The following is an 18,513-nucleotide window of genomic DNA, read 5'->3' on the forward strand; positions in this document are numbered from 1 at the left end:
CCTTCCAGTACTTATTAGCTGCTGAATGCTACAGAGGAAATTCCTTTCTTTTTGGAACACTGATGACATCACGAGCACAGTGCTCTCTGCTGACATCTCTGTCCGTTTTAGCAACCATGCATAGCAGATGGATGCTAAGGGCAGCATGGTGGTTCAGTGGTTAGCACTGCTGCCTTGCAGTGCTGGGGACTTGGGTTCAAATCCCACTAAGGACAACAATAAATAAAGCATTATTATTATAATAACGTCAGCAGAGAGCACTGTGCTTGTGATGTCATCAGAGAGCATTCCAAAAAGAAAAGAATTTCCGCTGTAGATTTTTTAATAGAAGTAATTTACAAATATGTTTAACTTTCTGCCACCAGTTGATTTAAAAGAAAAAAGGTTTTCACCGGAGTACCCCTTTAATATACCAGTACAACCCTTTCATACCATACTATTTTACCACACCACTTTTATACCAGTACAAAACTGTCACACCTCACCGGTACCCCACCATCACACCAGTATCACACTGTCATGCTACACCACATCAGTATCACACCATACCACTATTATACCAGTACAATACTGTCTAACCTCATCGGTACACTCCACTTATATTGCACCAGTACCACACGGTCACATCACACCAGTACCACACAATACTTCACACAAGTACCATGTACTCACCACATCCTCACACCACCCCAGCACACTCACACGCCACGCCAATATCACACCAGTACCACACAATACTTCACACAAGTACCACGTAATCTCACCACATCCTCACACCACCCCAGTACCACAGTCACACCACACCAATATCACATCCACTTACCACACTTGAGTTTACGCTGGCACACCACCACAGCACACTCACACGCCACGCCAGTATCATATCAGTATACTACTGTCGCACTACCCAGAACCAGATCAGTATCACATTGTTACACCACACCAGTACTGTCACACCACACCAGTATCATACTGTCAAACAACACCAGTATTGCACCATGTACCACACCATTACTTTTAGTGAAGAATTTATAAATACCGGTGATCTAGAGTGTTATACAGAATAGCAAGATCTATATATTTTCTTTTACACAGATCGCCCATAGTGGTTCCAAAACTTTCAAGGTGGTGTAAATATGTTATTACCACCTGTTGTCAGTAGAAAACCATTCATACCATTGAGAGGTCTATATCTAATGGAGTCCACAGACGTGAAGCCGGACTACAGATCCTACTGAAATCTGCTTCATTTGCCCAGGGGCTTCTAATGTCTATGGGCACTGTGGGGATTTGCTCTGGTAGTCAGGTTAGCGGGCGCAGTTTAGAGGCAAGGAACCAGGTTGTCAATAAAACTTTAGAGTTGTATTCACACTCAGCAAAACATAACAGTCTTGGTGCTTGTTCAGGCTGGGTTCACATCACGTTTTTCCATACTGTTTTCAATCCGTTTTTTTTTCTAAAGAAAACCGTATGGCAAAAAAACGGATGGAACAGTATGGGAAAAAAATAAACCGTATGCGTTTAGAAACTGTATACTGTTTTTAAAAGTGCATATGGTTCCGTCTGTTTTTATTAAAAAATAAATAAATAAACATACGTTTTTGATAATTTTGTGCATTTTTAATGGGAGGGGTGTTGGGTGGGAACTTTAGGATGCAAATGCACATGTGCAAAGTAAAAACCGTATACATGTGCGTTTCCCATTGACGTCCATGTAAAAAAATAAATAAATAAAAAGTATACGGTTGCAGTACAGTTTTTAAACCGGAGACAAAATCGTGGTCAACCACGGTTTTTAGGATGCAAATGCACATTTGCAAAGTAAAGTTCCCCACCCAAGACCCCTCCCATTAAAAATGGACAAAATGATCAAAAACTTATGTATTTTCTTTTTTTTTGTATAAAAATGGATGGAACTGTATGCATTTTTAAAAACAGTATAAAGTTTAAAAACGCATACAGGATACTTTTTCCCATACTGTTCCATCCGTTTTTTTGCCATACGGTTTTCTTTAGAAAAACTGATTGAAACAGTATGGCAAAAACGTGATGTGAACCCGGCCTCATACACAGCAAAGCAAAACAGTGTTGGTGCTTGTTCATACACAGCAAAATAAAGTTCACCTGGAATCCTAGGTCTGTCGGATCACACCCGGCTAAATGTTCAGCCACCGAAAAGTTCACTGGCGGGCTTCCAGGCGGCCATCATGCCTGTTTGTATTCTTTAGCCCTCAGCTCTGGACTCCACAACTTGACTGTCAGATGGAGATCAATCACACACAACACTCACCTGACAGTCCTGACTGCTTTATAAGCCTGCCAAGACCCGGCATGGAATGTGGGGACTAGTCACCCACCCAGCACTTTGGCTATTCCCAATAAAAGCCGTCCCGGATCATACTTACACCCATACTAAACAGCAACACTGACACTTGAGAAAAACCGTCTCTTACCTCCCCGAGGCCGGGAACCTCGGTGACGCATACCGACTATCAATGGCCGCCCCTTGTTCCTTCCTACAGAACCCTAAGGCTTGGGACTTCACCCAAAGTTTTACAAACTTTCATGTTACTCTTGGTGGAAGTAAAATCACAAAGTGTAGAAGTGTAGAAGAATCTCCGTTAGCTGTAATCGCTTTCCCCATATTTGCAGTGATAAACTATTCCTGGACTACATCATCCTACATATGACACACATGTTCCTCTGGATATTCGGTGATCTTGGCAAGGCGGTGTCACATGGAGATGACTTCTGGCTACTTTTGGGTTGTATTTTGACCCATAGTTCAATGAAGTTTGAATATAGACTTAAAGGGGTACTCCACTGCTCAGCATTTGGAACAAACTGTTCCTAACTCTGGAGCCGTCATCGGGAGCTTGTGACGTCACAGCCCCGCCCCCTCATTATGTCACACCCCGTCCCCTCAATGCAAGTCTATGGGAGGGGGCGTGACGGCTGTCACGCCCCCTCCCATAGACTTGCATTGAGGGGGCGGGGCATGACATCATGTGGGGGTGGGGCTGGGACGTCACAAGCTCCCGATGTCGGCTCCAGAGTTAGGAACAGTTTGTTCCAAACACTGAGTAGCGGAGTACCCCTTTAAAGGGGTTATCCAGGAAAAAGCTTTTTTTTTTATATATCAACTGGCTCCAGAAAGTTAAACAGATAACTTCTATAAAAAAAAATCTTAATCCTTTCAGTACTTATGAGCTTCTGAAGTTAAGGTTGTTCTTTTCTGTCTAAGTGCTCTCTGCTGACATCTCTGCTTGTCTCGGGAACCGCCCAGTTTAGAAGAGGTTTGCTATGGGGATTTGCGTCTAAACTGGGCGGTTCCCGAGACAGGTGTCATCAGAGAGCAATTAGACAGAAAAGAACAACTCAGCTTCAGAAGCTCATAAGTACTGAAAGGATTAAGATTTTATAATAGAAGTAATTTACAAATCTATTTACCTTTCTGGAGCCAGTTGATCTTATATATATATATATATATATATATATATATATATATAAGTTTTTTCCTGGATAACCCCTTTAAGTACTTTTTGAATATTTAGTTTTCATCATGATTCTGTATTATGTTTATACGTTCTATTATTATGTATATATAGCCCAGAAATCTCCTTGTGTGACACTGACCTTAAACTATCGGGAAGGTTCCAAGTATCTTGTCCATGTGGATTTGGTGCTTTCAGCGGCCATTTTTTGTTTCGCCCCTACAGGTTGATGCTGGTGGAGGAGGAGATCAGGAAGGATCACACACAAGAACCAATCGATATGAAGAGGAGACTTATCGAGGCTCAGGTGGAAATTACAATGTCATTGTGCCTTTGTGTGTGACATCACCATCACACCCTGTCCTGTCTGTCATCTGGGGAAAGAGAAGGGAGGGCAACAAAAAAAAAGGCTAAGGACAAGTAATATTCTGAGAGATTTATGCTGGGCAAAGACCAAATCTCTAGATTTAGCAGAAAAGTCCAAGAAACTGAGAGCTATTAATAATATTAAAGGGGGACTTCATGCATAGTGATTGGTTCATAGTCCCCAGGTGACAGTATATTAAGGATTGTGAAGCCGGCCATACATGCGGGATGGAAGTGCTCGATATCACACACACAGATTCTCTGACATGCTGGAAAATCTCTGTGCGATGACCCTGTCCTCTTCTTTTCTCATAAAGAAGGGAGGATTGGGTTCCCATGCGCTAGAGATGCCCATGGGGCCTAAGGACAGATGCCTACCCAGCCATCGATGGCTGTGGGACATCTGACCATGTGTGTCCACCTTCACTATATCTCTCTCATGTGATAGAAATATACTGAAGATGGTTCTTATATATTAACTGCAATGTGACATGAACGTGTATTGAGAATAAAGTGTGTCCCACAGCAGGAGAGACCATCACAAGCCAAAGAGCTTCTGGCCTACTTGTTGAGTGTTAGATCAGGTTTATACAAAACCTTCTCATATCACAGGACCCACCTGTGCTTAGCTGAAGATGGATTTAGGCAACAATAGACTGAAGCTGTCCCATTGGCATAATTAGGAAATGTTACTGGGCATGCTCTGTGACCTCGGAGTAGGTCATTCCACATGGTGGGATGTATTGTCTTCTATATCTTCTGGTGTCACCTCTGACTGTAATTTTGTAGAGATCACTTTCCAGTAGCCTCCTCCTTATCATTACAGACAGACCAGAAAGTCTCTGCTTAGTTTTAGGCCCAGTAGAGTGAATGGAAACTGCAATTAAGGATTCTCTTAAATGTAGATAGCAAAATGGAAAACTAGAAAAAATAACACCACAATTTCTTTAAACATAAAAACTTTATTTAAACAATATGTCATTTTCTGATGACACATTCCCTTTAAAGGGTTGTTCATGTTGGAAAACCCATTCTCATATATCCTGTTAGGGAATTCTGTGGGGTCTTCTGTTCAGGATCCTCGTCTTTTTTGACCAGAGTGAAGAGGGCTTTAAAAATAAGCGTCTCTTTCTCTCTGGTGGACATGACTTGCCCCACACTACATAGACTGCACCTTGATTTGAATGGAAAATGTGCAAAGCTTCATCTCTCCTATGGTGGCCCTGCAGGGAAATGAAACACCTCCTGCTCGCTTTCCCTGCTCACTTTGTAATCAGTTTAGTAATGAGTGATCCTTTTAAGAAGTAGGGATTGTCCAAAGTGGAGAACCTAAATAATCTGAGAGGATGGTGATCCTTTCTTGAAAATTCTATTAATTATTAAAGGTGCATTCCTGTACCCAAATAATCTACCATAAATTTATGCTAGGTGTGGGACCCTAATCTGTAGGAAGGATTGGGGTCCTGTGATCCCCAATCGTTGATGGCCACAAATCAGAAACAACCCTTTTCAGAATGAGGCTTACAGGACAATCAGCTGATTTACCCCAGGCCCCACTTTGGGCATCCCTGGCAAATGGCTGATTTACCCCAGGTCCCACTCCAAACCTCCCCGGCAAACCGCTGATTTACCCCAGGTCCCACTCCAAGCCTCCCCGGAAAACCGCTGATTTACCCCAGGTCCCACTCCAAGCTTCCCCGGAAAACCGCTGATTTACCCCAGGTCCCACTCCAAGCCTTCCTGGCAAACCGCTGATTTACCACCGGTCCCACTCCAAGCCTCCCCGGCAAACCGCTGATTTACCCCAGGTCCCACTCCAAGCCTCCCCGGAAAACCGCTGATTTACCCCAGGTCCCACTCCAAGCCTCCCCGGAAAACCGCTGATTTACCCCAGGTCCCACTCCAAGCCTCCCTGGCAAACCGCTGATTTACCACCGGTCCCACTCCAAGCCTCCCCGGAAAACCGCTGATTTACCCCAGGTCCCACTCCAAGCCTCCCCGGCAAACCGCTGATTTACCCCAGGTCCCACTCCAAGCCTCCCCGGAAAACCGCTGATTTACCCCAGGTCCCGCTCCAAGCCTCCCTGGCAAACCGCTGATTTACCCCAGGTCCCACTCCAAGCCTCCACGGCAAACCGCTGATTTACCCCAGGTCCCACTCCAAGCCTCCCCGGAAAACCGCTGATTTACCCAAGGTCCCACTCCAAGCCTCCCCGGCAAACCGCTGATTTACCACCGGTCCCACTCCAAGCCTCCACGGCAAACCGCTGATTTACCACTGGTCCCACTCCAAGCCTCCCCGGCAAACCGCTGATTTACCCCAGGTCCCACTCCAAGCCTCCCCGGAAAACCGCTGATTTACCCCAGGTCCCACTCCAAGCCTCCCCGGCAAACCGCTGATTTACCACCGGTCCCACTCCAAGCCTCCCCGGAAAACCGCTGATTTACCACCGGTCCCACTCCAAGCCTCCCCGGAAAACCGCTGATTTACCCCAGGTCCCACTCCAAGCCTCCCCGGCAAACCGCTGATTTACCACCGGTCCCACTCCAAGCCTCCCCGGCAAACCGCTGATTTACCACAGGTCCCACTCCAGCCACCCCTGGCATTCAGCTGATTTTGTTGGGGAAGAGCAGCCAGGCATTTACCCTACTACAGTGGCCGCTACAGGGGATATGTAGTATTAAATTGCAGCTATACAAGGATGTCTTAAATCATATAGAGGGGCTCTTTATTCTGGCTCATAAAAGAAGGTTCCAACCTGGGGAATCCTTCTATGATGTCTATATGGCCTTCTAGAACATAGGAAGTGATGAAAATACAATGGGGAGCAGGAAGTGGACTAAATAGACATTAAAGGGAGGAGGTGAGGAAGACTGCCAATATGAAGAATTATTACCATTATTATCCTTTATTCATATAGCGCCAGTCTATACCACAGCGCAGTAGTGCCACACGCTGGGAAGGGAAAGTGCGCAGGTTTAAGATTAATGAAGAAGACAGGAAGGGATGGTAAGAAGGGTGAATTTCATTATATCACCTGTCTTCTGTCTGAATCCATCTCATGATCACCCCGTCCGATAGCCGCAATAACACGCCGAACGCTCATAGATGTAAATTCATAGCTTGTTCAGTCACGTGATGCCAGAACCATGTTAAAAAAATAACCGGCCTATAATATCAACATTTTATTAAGAGCAGCTCCACCTATTCTTGGAAATTCCTAATCTTATCATAGCAACTTGGCCGGACCTCCATTGGCTGATTCAAAAAGTGACAACCAGTCTGACACTAAGACACAAGGGTTGAAGAAGGGTTATGGAGGTCTCCTTGCCAATAAATTATATGGTGCTGTTGGGTTTCTATTGTATATACTATGTCCAGATACCATATTGGTTGAGCTGCTCTTCTTACTAGGTTGGTACTATAAGAATGCATGGTTTGGGCAGCATAAAGGGTAACTCCATCCTAATATTCACAGTGTGACTATAAAATGACATCACGTTGACCAGTAACTCCACCTCTGTCCTCTAAACACTGATTCCCTGCATTGAGCGGGTGCTGATTCTCACATGATGGTGGAGCGTGAGTCTACTGCAGATCTCCAACCACCCAGACTAATGCGGTCTCCCCTATCGTGAATGTTTATGCTTTGGGTGGAGTTATTCTTTAACATTTGGACATTAACAAGTATTTCATATTTGCTGTTAAACATGTGATCTAGGCTAAAAAAAAGTGGAGAAGCTGCCCACAGCAACCAACCAGATCATGTTATGGCATGGTGGCTATGGGCAGCCGCTCCATGTTTAGTTTTGCCGTAGTTTTTATACTTGATGCCCAATAGATGTTGTAGCTCCCAGTGACAGTGAACTCTGGAATAAGTTGTATTTGAGTGGTAAACATGGAACATGAAAGGGGGTCTGAAAAAAAACCAGAAGGGCTATGGTGGAATATGGCTTAGTCTATAATACCCAAAAGGAACCTATGTCTTTGAAGGTCTCGTCCCAGTATAGATAGATTAGGATGGGATTGGATTATCTCAAAGATCTGAGATGCCTCCATTTTACAGTTGGCTTTGAAGGTTGGACTCTCTAATTGTGTATAAGGTATTGGAGATAGTCCCAATAGAACAAAATATGTTAACTTTCTGGAATGAGATGAAAGTTTTGGGGAGACATTTTGTAGCAAATGTAGATTTATTTATATATGTATAGAGTTGCGGTTCTTATTGATACTTTTTTTTAATAACATTTTCTAGTTTTCAGGGCTGAAAAGACCTTCCCAAACCTCAATTTATAGAAGTGCTCTTCAACCTTTTGGGTTCTCCAGTTGTTGCAAGACTATAACTCTCAGCATGTACCAGACAGCCTGTGGCTCTCAGGCATGCTGGGAGTTAAAAGTTTCATAAGAGATTGATTACCAAGGGTTGGAGACCACTGACCTCATCGTAAATCTTAGAGGTCAATACATTTTCAGGAACTGGAGATACGTGAAACAAAATGGTGAAATGGTAAAGTCCTCTGCATCCAGGATCTTCACACATTCTGAGAAGTAGTAATGACCACAATATACTTACTACTTAATACGTAAGGGTATAGCCCAATGCCAGGAGGGTCCCATCACTGTGTCTCAATGAGCTTTCTTAAAAGGGGTTGTCTACATTGGATCTTCCATTCCCTGTGTTAAGGGTCACCCAATGACAAATAATAGCATTACACAATAAAATCAAGGGGCTGCCATCTGAGTGGGGAATGCCATCCCTCTATTCCATCCATATATCCTGTAAGGGCATATGTAAAGCACACCTTCACGAAAAACCTACTCGTTTGGATTTAAAGTGTTTTTTCCATAAAAGCCACTCATCCCCATCTGTAAAGTGTCTAATTGATGGGTATCTGACTGCTGGGACCCGCACCAATCATGAGTCTTTCTATTTTGATATGGACACTTCCACTATGGGCCAGATGAAGATAACAAAGTGCTGTACTCAGCTATCTCCGTCTGACATATGGCGTTGAATGGAGCTGCACTGCGCATGTCCAAACACTTGCCCATTCAAAAGAGGGGGCACAGGATCTCCTTTCTTGTGGTTGGTCGGTGTCCCAATAGTTGGAACCACCATTGATTAGTAACAGACCAGGGATGGGTGTCTTGTGGTGGAAAACCCTCTTTAACTGGTGCTAAGCTCATTGCCCCAATATCTCCTCCTAAGTCATATTAACAAAGTAATGGCTCTACAGGACCAATGAGTGAGTAAGTTATACATATAAACTTTTTTTTAACCCTGCAAAGTCATTATTTTGTTAGTCAGGGAAAGAAACTCATTGGTGACAACCTGCCTCCCTCATATCAGTTCTGCAGGCACAAGGACAGTTTAAGGAGTTCTCGAGTGTGACGACCCTGCATTCAGCAGCCCATACCTCTTCTTCCTGGAGTCTTGTGAGTATGACGTGCGGGGAGGAGTTGGGGTGGAGTTGATCTGCATCTGCACTGTCAGGTTTGTCTGGAGGTGTGCTTTAAATCGCAAATTCAACCCCCTCCCCACCATAGATACATGCACAACATTGAGCATAGGCCAGTAAAGATGCCAGTCGATAGTTGGCATCTTAAAGAAGCTGCCAACGAGCCAGGAGGAACATATATATTCTATTAATATCAACATATCAACCAACCCAGATAATTGAGGGCTGAACAATGGAGAAGAAGCCATGGGGTGTTCTCCTGGTTCTCCCATATTCATCAGTTCCACCTTATAACATGATTACAGTTGAGCAGTCAGCTCTCTATGAATGGGATATATGGAATACATCCATAGGGAGCTACATACATCCATACAGAGCAGACCACCCTGTTCACCCTTTAGTCACACCCCTCAAGAACAGGATTGGGACACTGAATGTTGATAGAATATATATTAGTACATTGAAGTGCTACATCCTGGCCCATCCCTGCACCCCTATGTATATAGCCTTTTTGTATTGTATTTGGCAAGGATTGTCACTGTTTGCTACTTCTTTGTGTTATGTGCAATGCTTTTCTATGTGTCACATTTCTTGCAGGCAGTCCCACAGAAGGTGGTTAGCTATTATAAGCTGATAACACAACGCTCTTCATTGTTCACTGGTGTATAGAGCAGGACGTCTTGCGCTTGTATGTGCGTTGGCTGTAGGTGACCTCTGGGTGTAGCTCTGCTGACCGATGTGTGTCTCTATGTGACATTTACATGTGTACATTGTCCGTAGTGTCTTTCTGTTACATCTGTAAGTAAGCTCTCTCTCCCTTTCTCCCCCCAACAGGAGAAGAAGTTTCCCTCCGTGGGTTCAGCAGACCCGCGTCTGAGGCTGGCGACTCCATGGAATGGGGCCCTTCCACCTCTGCCTCCTCGACTCCAAATCACAGAAAATGGAGACTTTCTAAACTCAAGTGACCATCACTAACCGGAGCTGAGGGGTCCGTCCAGGAGCTGGGAGGGAGGAAGGGGGACTGGGATTCCCCCACAGAGGCGTCTGTCCAGAGGCCTGATGGGGAGGGGGCTGGGCACCCCCTTTCCTCCCTGACTCTGAAACCCTCCCTCTGTGCCGTCCAGACCTGCAGCAGACAATCTGTGTGACCCCGGACACACGTGGGAAGTGGAGAGGAGAGAGAAGGGGATATCGCACTGAACTTATCCTAAGACCCTCACCATATGAATCCTATCTCCTAAGCCTTTGTTCACAATGGACTCCTAAATCTATCAGTTTCTCTGACCCTCCGCTAAACTTTTCCACCATCATTGACCCTTTGAATTTCCCATCGATCCACCCCCCCCCCCCCCCTCCAGCTCTCTGTCTCAGGTCTGAGGCCCTGGGATTCGCACTGACAGATCTGCACTGTAGGGGATACCTCCCCAACCATTACTCCAGTCTACATCCTCTCATCTACCTGCCCTCACTCCCGGCTCATCCCTTCTTACATACCTCTTCTCATCCCTCATCTGCTCATCACCATTTATGTTCTTAACCCCTCCGACCCCTCTGTTCTGTGTGTCACACAGGAATTTGAGTATCAGATCAGGAGACCTATACAATGTAAGATGGAGGAATAGTGATGGCCTCAAGATAAAGGCCGTGTAGATGGAGGCCATGGTGGAGGTGCAGGATTCAGGGTTGGCATAGGGAGGTGAAGGATCAGAGGTTGGGAGAATTGAGGATTGGAGAAAGCCAAAAATGGACAAAAAAACTAGAAACAGGAGCTCCCGGGGGATGGACTCTTGTAGCTGGTTACACGGGGACATAGTGCATTTACCTCCTATTATGGGCAGCTGTTCTGGGAGACTAGAGATCATTTATTATTAATATTCTGAAATTATTAATTATTATAAAACTTTATTTATTTCTCTAAACCTGTCAGTCTGCGCGGAGCCAAAACCAGTGACCCAAGTCTCCCGCCCCAAAGAGCTTACAATCTTAACTCCACTTCCTGTGATACGGGGAGTTTATAAATAACTTGGCCTCAAAGGTCGCATGGAACTTGCGTTTGGATGGGGGGGGGAGGCGGGAAGGGCGTTAGTTTCACCCATATCAGAGGTTGGTGCCATAAAACTTGCAGGGCCCCTCTTCACCTCGGTGACAGGAGCAGCCGGGCCCGAAATGAATGTGTCAGTAAAGATAATTTTGATTGTACTTGGTTCTTTTTGACGTTCTGTGTAAATATAAAACATTTAAAGAAAAAAAAAGAGAATTCAGAGTCGTTCTGTGAGTCCAGAGCTCAGACAGCCACTGATTTCTGTTATTTATTATATTTATATATTTACCGAACAAGACAACAGGTGCTGACGTCCATTGTCTATCTCCCATCAGACAGTCCGGTCACATCTCACCACAGGGATCTCCAGAGGTGACCACCATGCCACTAAAGGTCATTGTTCTCATGATATAAGCCAGGAATGCACACGTGTAGATGAATGCAGAATCCTCGATTAACCAAAGTGATTCATAATAAAGTGATATGTGCCAGAAGTTGGACATGTTTATAGAGAAAGTAGAATGTCCCTCATAGTAAAGCACTGGAAAAACAATGGAGGCTTTGCCTGGAAGATACCATATTTAATAGATTACCACTGGTCGATGCTTTAGAAATCCTTCCATTTGGATGAAAAGCACTAGAGTCGCTTAGACTGCACTAACTCCCATGTTGCAAAGGTGTCCAATGTCAATCTAGTGTAGTCTCAAGAATCTTTTAGTCCTCCAGTTTGTGTGCACAAGTCCCATGTTGTAGACTTGTAGTTACACAACTGGTGGAAAACCGTAATTTGGCCAACCTTGGTCAAGAAGTCTCAATGCTTTGCAGTATTACATACAGTATGTTATTGGGCACAATCTTTCTCCTAACTTAGATTAATCGGCCGCTTTGCCTTACTGAGACAGACAGAAAGCCAGGTCAAGTATGGTGGGCTTCTCTTGAGTGCCACCAGTGTCCACATGGGATGATGTATTATCAAAAACTGATTTTTAAGATTAGTTTATGGCCAAGACCTCACATGAATCGTGTAGACCTCCAGTTACTGTGTACAAGTGCCATCCTATGTTGATCTAGTGTAGACTTCTTGTAGGCTTCCAGTGACTACTCTAAAACCTAAAGTTATGCAACTAAAGAAAGCTAAACCGTGACATTGGAAAAGGGATCCCAGTGCTTTTCAGTACGATTTATGTCCATGGGCAGTCTTCCTCCAACTTACATTCATTTTCCGTCTAGCCTTACTGAGACAGACAGAAAGCCAAACCAAGTGTGATAGTCTTCTCTTGAGAACCACCAGTGTCCACGTGTTATATTGTCAAAAAACTGGCTTTTGAGATTAGTTTATGGCCTATACCTTCAGTCACTGCACACAAGTCCCATGTTGATCTAGTGTAAACTCATCTTTTAGGCTCCCAATTACTACATTAAAACTTATTACACAACTGAAGCTAAACCGTGACATTGGACAAGCGTTCCCGATGCGGTTGGAATGCTTCATTTTCAAAAACATTCAATTTTTTTTTAGTCCTGGCAAGACCTTCAGAAGCCACAACCAACCAGACCCTCCTTAGGCCTCCTTGGCCAATATTGGACATCTAAAACCAAGGCCCGGGACTCTCATTGTTCTTCTGGTCAATACCGAGATGACATTCTACTTCTCATCTATGATCATAACGTATATGCAGTTGGTTGTTATTTAGTGCCTGCCTGTGATATTTTGATCTTGGACATTCGCCCCTGATCTAACAATAATAATCCTGATATGCGGCCGAGCAGGATCCGATTGGCCACTTCCAGACGCTACTATGTAAAGATGATTTTCCTGTTTGCAATGTGTTTTCTAAACTGTGATATCAACTTTTATTCTCTAGCGACGTACAGCTAGGTCCCTCTGAAGAGATCCGAGGTCAAGCAAAATGTTCGCCCCCTTCGCGGGACGTTTGCTTGACCCAAAAAAAATGTGGCTGCATATCAAAACCTTATGGTGACAGGAGAAAATAAACATTTATCTGAAGGTGACTAAGCCGAACTTATTTTTGGGTGTATACTTTTTAAAACAATAAATAAAATAAAAAGTTAAATATGTAAATGAATTGTGAAAGTGTTTTTACAAGTGTGACTTTTGAGTTCTAATACACAATTGTGGTCTCCAGCCTTTGGTTATCTTTCTTGTCGCTAAACTACAACTCCTAGCATGTTGGGAGTTGTAGTTCTGCAACAGCTGGAGACAAAAAAAGTTGGAATCTACTGATTTAAAAAGTTTCACAAACTCACATTTATCACGTTTATTATTTTTTTGATTTGCACTGATCTCGAGTTACATGACGTTCTCTTCTACAGTCTACATTCAGATGAATTGCCTTTTGTTTAAAATTTTCTTTCCACAAAAAAAAAAGTATTGGCGTTCAGTAGACTATATTCAGTAGACTATATGCACTTAAAATGGTACCAATAAAAAATACTTATCCCACAAAAAACAAGAAGAAAAAGAGAAAAAAAATAGCTGCATCCAGAAGGAAAAAAAGGCAGCGAATCATGCCAGTGATTGATAATTTTAACACCGAGCATGAACCCCCAAAAACTACAATTCCATAACTGGGCAGAAGGGGCAGTGTTACGCCGAGCGCTCCGGGTCCCCGCTCCTCCCCGGAGCGCTCGCAGCGTTCTCCTGTTCGCAGCGCCCCGGTCAGACCCACTGACCGGGAGCGCTGCGATAATGTCCCTAGCCGGGATGCGATGCGGGACGCGCCCGCTCGCGATTCGCATCCCGGCCCGCTTACCAGACTCGTTCCCCGTCTGTTCTGTCCTGGCGCGCGCGGCCCCACTCCCTAGGGCGCGCGCGCCGGCTCTCTGCGATTTAAAGGGCCGGTGCGCCACTGATTGGCGTCTGGTTCTGATTAGTGTGTTCACCTGTGCACTTCCCTATATAACCTCACTTCCCTTCCTTCCCGGATCTTGTTGCCATTGTGCCAGTGAACGCGTTCCTTGTGTGTCCCAAGCCAGTGTTCTAGACCTCTTGCCATTGCCCCTGACTATGATCCTTGCTGCCTGCCCTGACCTTCTGCTACGTCAGACCTTGCTATTGCCTAATCCATTGTACCGCGCCTATCTCAGCAGTCAGAGAGGTTGAGCCGTTGCCGGTGGATACGACATGGTTGCTCCAGCTTGCCCAACCCTGACAGGCAGCCTACAATTATTACACCAAAATCTGTTCTAAAAAGCCACTCCTTCCCTTCTGAGCCTCAGTGAGTTGTTTATGGTCTCAAATGGATTATGGGCAAACTCAGGGGGAAATGGTACAACAAATGTTGTGGTGCTTTTTCTACTGTGTCCCACATGAAGAAATTGTGAGCTATAAGTACACATTATTAAAAAAGAAAAAAAAAAATTATGACTTAATTCTAAAAACTTCCTGAAACACCTGTGGGTTCTAAGTGCTCACTATACCTCCTACTCAGAAAAAAATGGGTAAACAATTTCAGGTGTTTTTTCGTGTGTTCCTTGCGAAAATTAGGAAATTTAAGCAGAAACTCTACAAAGGCTCTTCACCCGCACTAAACCGAATACACTGGTTTATAGTGCGGGTAAACAACATTACAACAAGGGGTTACATACATAAATTGGTGCAGTGGATTAAAAGTTCTACCTCCCAAAATCCTCATTTCTACAGCGTTGCTGTGCACAATGGAGACATGGAGCCGGCTTGCTGAGCTCCCCTGCCTCCTCTAAACACAGTGCTATGCCCGCCCATCTGATGAATATTCTGATTTCTTTACTCTCACGTCCTAGTAAGGTGAGAGCCTACATGAAAGCGGCACCTGCCATCTGCTACAAGAGCAGAGTGCTCACGTGCCCGCAGGCTCTCTGGTCACTAGAGGCATGAGTGAAGGTATGGGGTTTTCAGCCATTTTGATTCTATTTCAGGACCGAAAAGATTTCCTAATGCGGCCTACATTTTCTGTGAATCATCTGGCTTTGAGAGAGAGAGGGGGGGGTGAAGTCTCATCACTGCAATTCACCTAATGAGAACAAGCTGATCATCTAGCTAGACTCCAGCAACCAGAAGCCTAAACTGCTGAGACTCACAAGTGGGTTGGGGTCAGTTCACATTACATGCAACTTTAATATGTTTTCTTATTTAAAGTGCGATTTGACCTATAAGTACAACTGAGGTGTTTAATGAAGATCTAAAGTCTTCAGGCTGTGTTCACTTGTTGCATATTGTCTTTTCTTTACACATTCTATCACATTTTGTCTGTTTTTGCTGCAATGTTTGCATAGTCAGTGTAAAAATTTAATTTTTTGCAGATATTTTTGAAAATCACAGCAAAAAGTGAAGAAACCTTTGTAGAGATGTCTATTATACAGTATATCCTAATTCCAAAGAGATATGTATACAGATAGAGGTAGAGGTGTATACCTACTATATATCCTGATCCTATAGAGAGAGCAGCAGCATATAGAAAGCTGGAGGGTAGGTGTATAACTACAAGATATTCGTATCCCATAGAGATAGTAGCAGCAGTATACAGATAGAGCTGGCAGGTGTGTAACTACTATATATCCTAAACTCAAGGAGATAGCAGCAGTATATAGATAGTGCTGGGAGGAGAATAACAACTATATATCCTTTTTTATTTATTTCTTGTATGTAATAAATTATTGTTTTCCTTTTTATTGCATTATTGTCAGGACATGTCCAATGGTGTGGAGTTCACCATAGCAAACAATCAGATTCCTATTTTTATTTTTTTTAAAGAATATTTTAGCTTTACATCTCTTCAAATTAAAAAATTAAGTGAGATATTGTCTAGGTAATTATTATTTTTTATAATACTTCAGCAATTTTTTACAATACATTTAAAAAAAGGGTGTACAGTTATTTCCTGAGAAAAAAAAGGTTGATTCAAAGAAAATACTCACAAAATATGTTAATAAAATTTTTTATAGCAAACAATATTCCACTAATGTTTGGTATAAAATAACAGGTGTTTGTAGGTTGTGGACACAAGGTAGGACAGAAGCCATCAGTTTGCTGAGGGAAGGGGAAGACCACACCGGAAGGTAGTAGATGACTTGATTGAAGGTTTCCCATGAGGTGAGGACATCTATGGAGACCATTGACAAACTGCTTCAGGTCCTTAGCCATCAATTCCAGAGAACGTTTGTTGATCACCAAGGCTGATTTAAACTTGCCAAGACACGGCACCATCGGGGAACAAGTACAGCACGGTTGGATGGACGACCTGAGTCCCAGTTAATGGGCTCCTCTTTCAAAGCCTCGTGTGTGTCCACTTCTACGTCGGAATAGGGAAGGTAGTGGAAAATTGGACCGATCCTGGCGCTGGTACTCTGAATATGAAAAGGACTTGGAACCCAGTTGTATTCGTTTCAGTGGATTTTATTTTACAAACACATATGCAACACGTTTCTGGTCCGAAACAGACCCTTCGTCAGGCAAGGTGTTGGGGCTTTCATAGTCACGGACATAGTTGTGGAGGACACACGCGGCTTTGATGACTGCATCAACTGTGGCCTCATCCAACTGCATTGCACAGGTGAAGATCCTCCACCTATTACTCATAATCCCGAATGTGCTCTCCACGAAGCGTCGTGCCCGGGTCAGCCTTTCGTTGAAAACTCTTGGGCATTCAGTCCCCTCTGTGGGTTTGGGCGCAGCAGGTTATTCATCAGTAGAAAAGCCTCAAACGATGCCATGACGAAGGGGACTGGATGCGTGGTACCCGGAAGAGGTTTTGGTGGAGGCAGAGTCTCACCTGATCTTGCAAAACTTGCTGCCCAAATTCAGATGTCCTCAGCACCCGTGAGTCCCCAGTACTACCATAGGCGCCGACATCGATGGCAATGTACGTATAATTGGCATCAGCCACCGCCATCAGGACCACAGAAAAGTACTTCTTGTAATTGAAGTACTGGGATCCTGATGGCGGTGGCTTCTGCACTCGTACATTCTTCCCGTCGACAGCGCCTATGCAGTTTGGGAATTGGGCTACAGACTGAAAGCCTGCTGATGCCTGTAGCCACGTCTCCTGGGTTGGACTGGGCATTGAAATGGGCTGCAAGTGTTGCCAGATCACGTGACATGTTGACTTCACAATTCCAGAGATGGTCAGTATATGCGCAGCGGGGGTCAGTATATGCGCAGCGGGGGTCAGTATAGATATATAATATCACTGGGGGGGGGCAGTACATTTATTCAAGCGCAGCAGGCACTAAGTTTGATATAGCGCAGCAGGGGGAAAGATATATAGAAACGCTGGAGGGGCAAGATATATTACCCCCCCCCCCCCAGCGATTCTATACATCTTTGCCCACCACAGCGCTTCTATATTAAAACCCTGCCAGGGGCCCTGATTGGCTCCTCGGTGGGGAATTTAAAAATGAAAGTTTACAGTACATTGCAGGGGATCGGAACCTGCCGCCCGCTCCCCTGCTTAATAACATCTCATCAGAAGTGAGACCCGGTGCGATCAATCCCTCAGCCCCTGTACTACTATCCCCAAAATGGAACAGACCCTGTTCCATGATGGGGGTAGTAGTACAAGCACTAATGTAGTCAGAATTTGCAGAGACTTTTTTCTGTCGCACAGAATAAATTTTGTGCGACAGAAAAAAAACACCTGCGACAGAAAGAAAGGGACATTGTGCGACAGAATAGTAAATAGCATCAGAAAAAAAAAGGAGTAAAGGACTTGCAAAAACATAAACCGACACTCCACTCTTAGTAAATGAGGGCCCGAGTGCGTACATACCTGTCAATAGAGGTGGCTCCTTGTTGCAATCCGTTTGGCAGTTCCCCCCGCTGCAGCCCGCGGTCCATTTCATTGCTTTCAGGTACTGGACGAATGCGGGTGACTGTCGGTTAGGGTCACGCGAGGCCAGAGCCGGGGATTGCTGAGTGCACATGTGCGCGCAACTCAACATCATTGGCATCCTGTGCGCATGCGCGCGCAACTAGGCATCATTGGCATCCTGTGCGCATGCGCACGTAACTCAACATCATTGGATCCCTGCATCCTGGGTATTGGCTAGGCTGAGCGCGCCCTGAATACTGATCATCAGGGAGGACCCAACTTGCGGCAGGGAGGGCCGGCACAGCGCTATAGGGATTATGGGGCCATGCACAAGATGGCGACG

The 18,513-nt window shown here is 44.6% G+C and overlaps 1 protein-coding gene and 1 long non-coding RNA gene across 17 annotated transcripts in view; one reads left to right on the plus strand and one right to left on the minus strand.

The window, feature by feature from the left end:
• The window catches only part of SYNGAP1 (synaptic Ras GTPase activating protein 1), a 343,920-nt gene extending 331,907 nt beyond the window's left edge, over window positions 1–12,013 (plus strand). For 10 of the 16 annotated variants that reach the window (XM_056539466.1, XM_056539475.1, XM_056539470.1 and 7 more), the window contains 3 exons: window positions 3,720–3,801; window positions 9,212–9,297; window positions 10,155–12,013. In XM_056539466.1, coding sequence (XP_056395441.1) covers window positions 3,720–3,801; window positions 9,212–9,297; window positions 10,155–10,295 — 309 coding nt within the window. In that variant the 3' untranslated portion in view covers window positions 10,296–12,013. Of the gene's footprint in view, window positions 1–3,719; window positions 3,802–6,781; window positions 6,871–9,211; window positions 9,298–10,154 lie in introns of all 16 variants that reach the window. The other 6 variants (XM_056539473.1, XM_056539480.1, XR_008847792.1 and 3 more) reach the window with 5 other exon arrangements.
• LOC130291090 (uncharacterized) overlaps window positions 1–18,513 on the minus strand; it is an 81,847-nt gene that overhangs the window by 15,653 nt on the left and 47,681 nt on the right. Inside the window, exon 4 of the long non-coding RNA XR_008847795.1 lies at window positions 3,637–3,868. This is a non-coding gene — a long non-coding RNA (uncharacterized LOC130291090). The remainder of the gene's footprint in view (window positions 1–3,636; window positions 3,869–18,513) is intronic.

This window comes from Hyla sarda, chromosome 9, assembly GCF_029499605.1.
Source record: "Hyla sarda isolate aHylSar1 chromosome 9, aHylSar1.hap1, whole genome shotgun sequence".
In the NCBI taxonomy this organism is placed as follows: Eukaryota; Metazoa; Chordata; class Amphibia; order Anura; family Hylidae; genus Hyla; species Hyla sarda.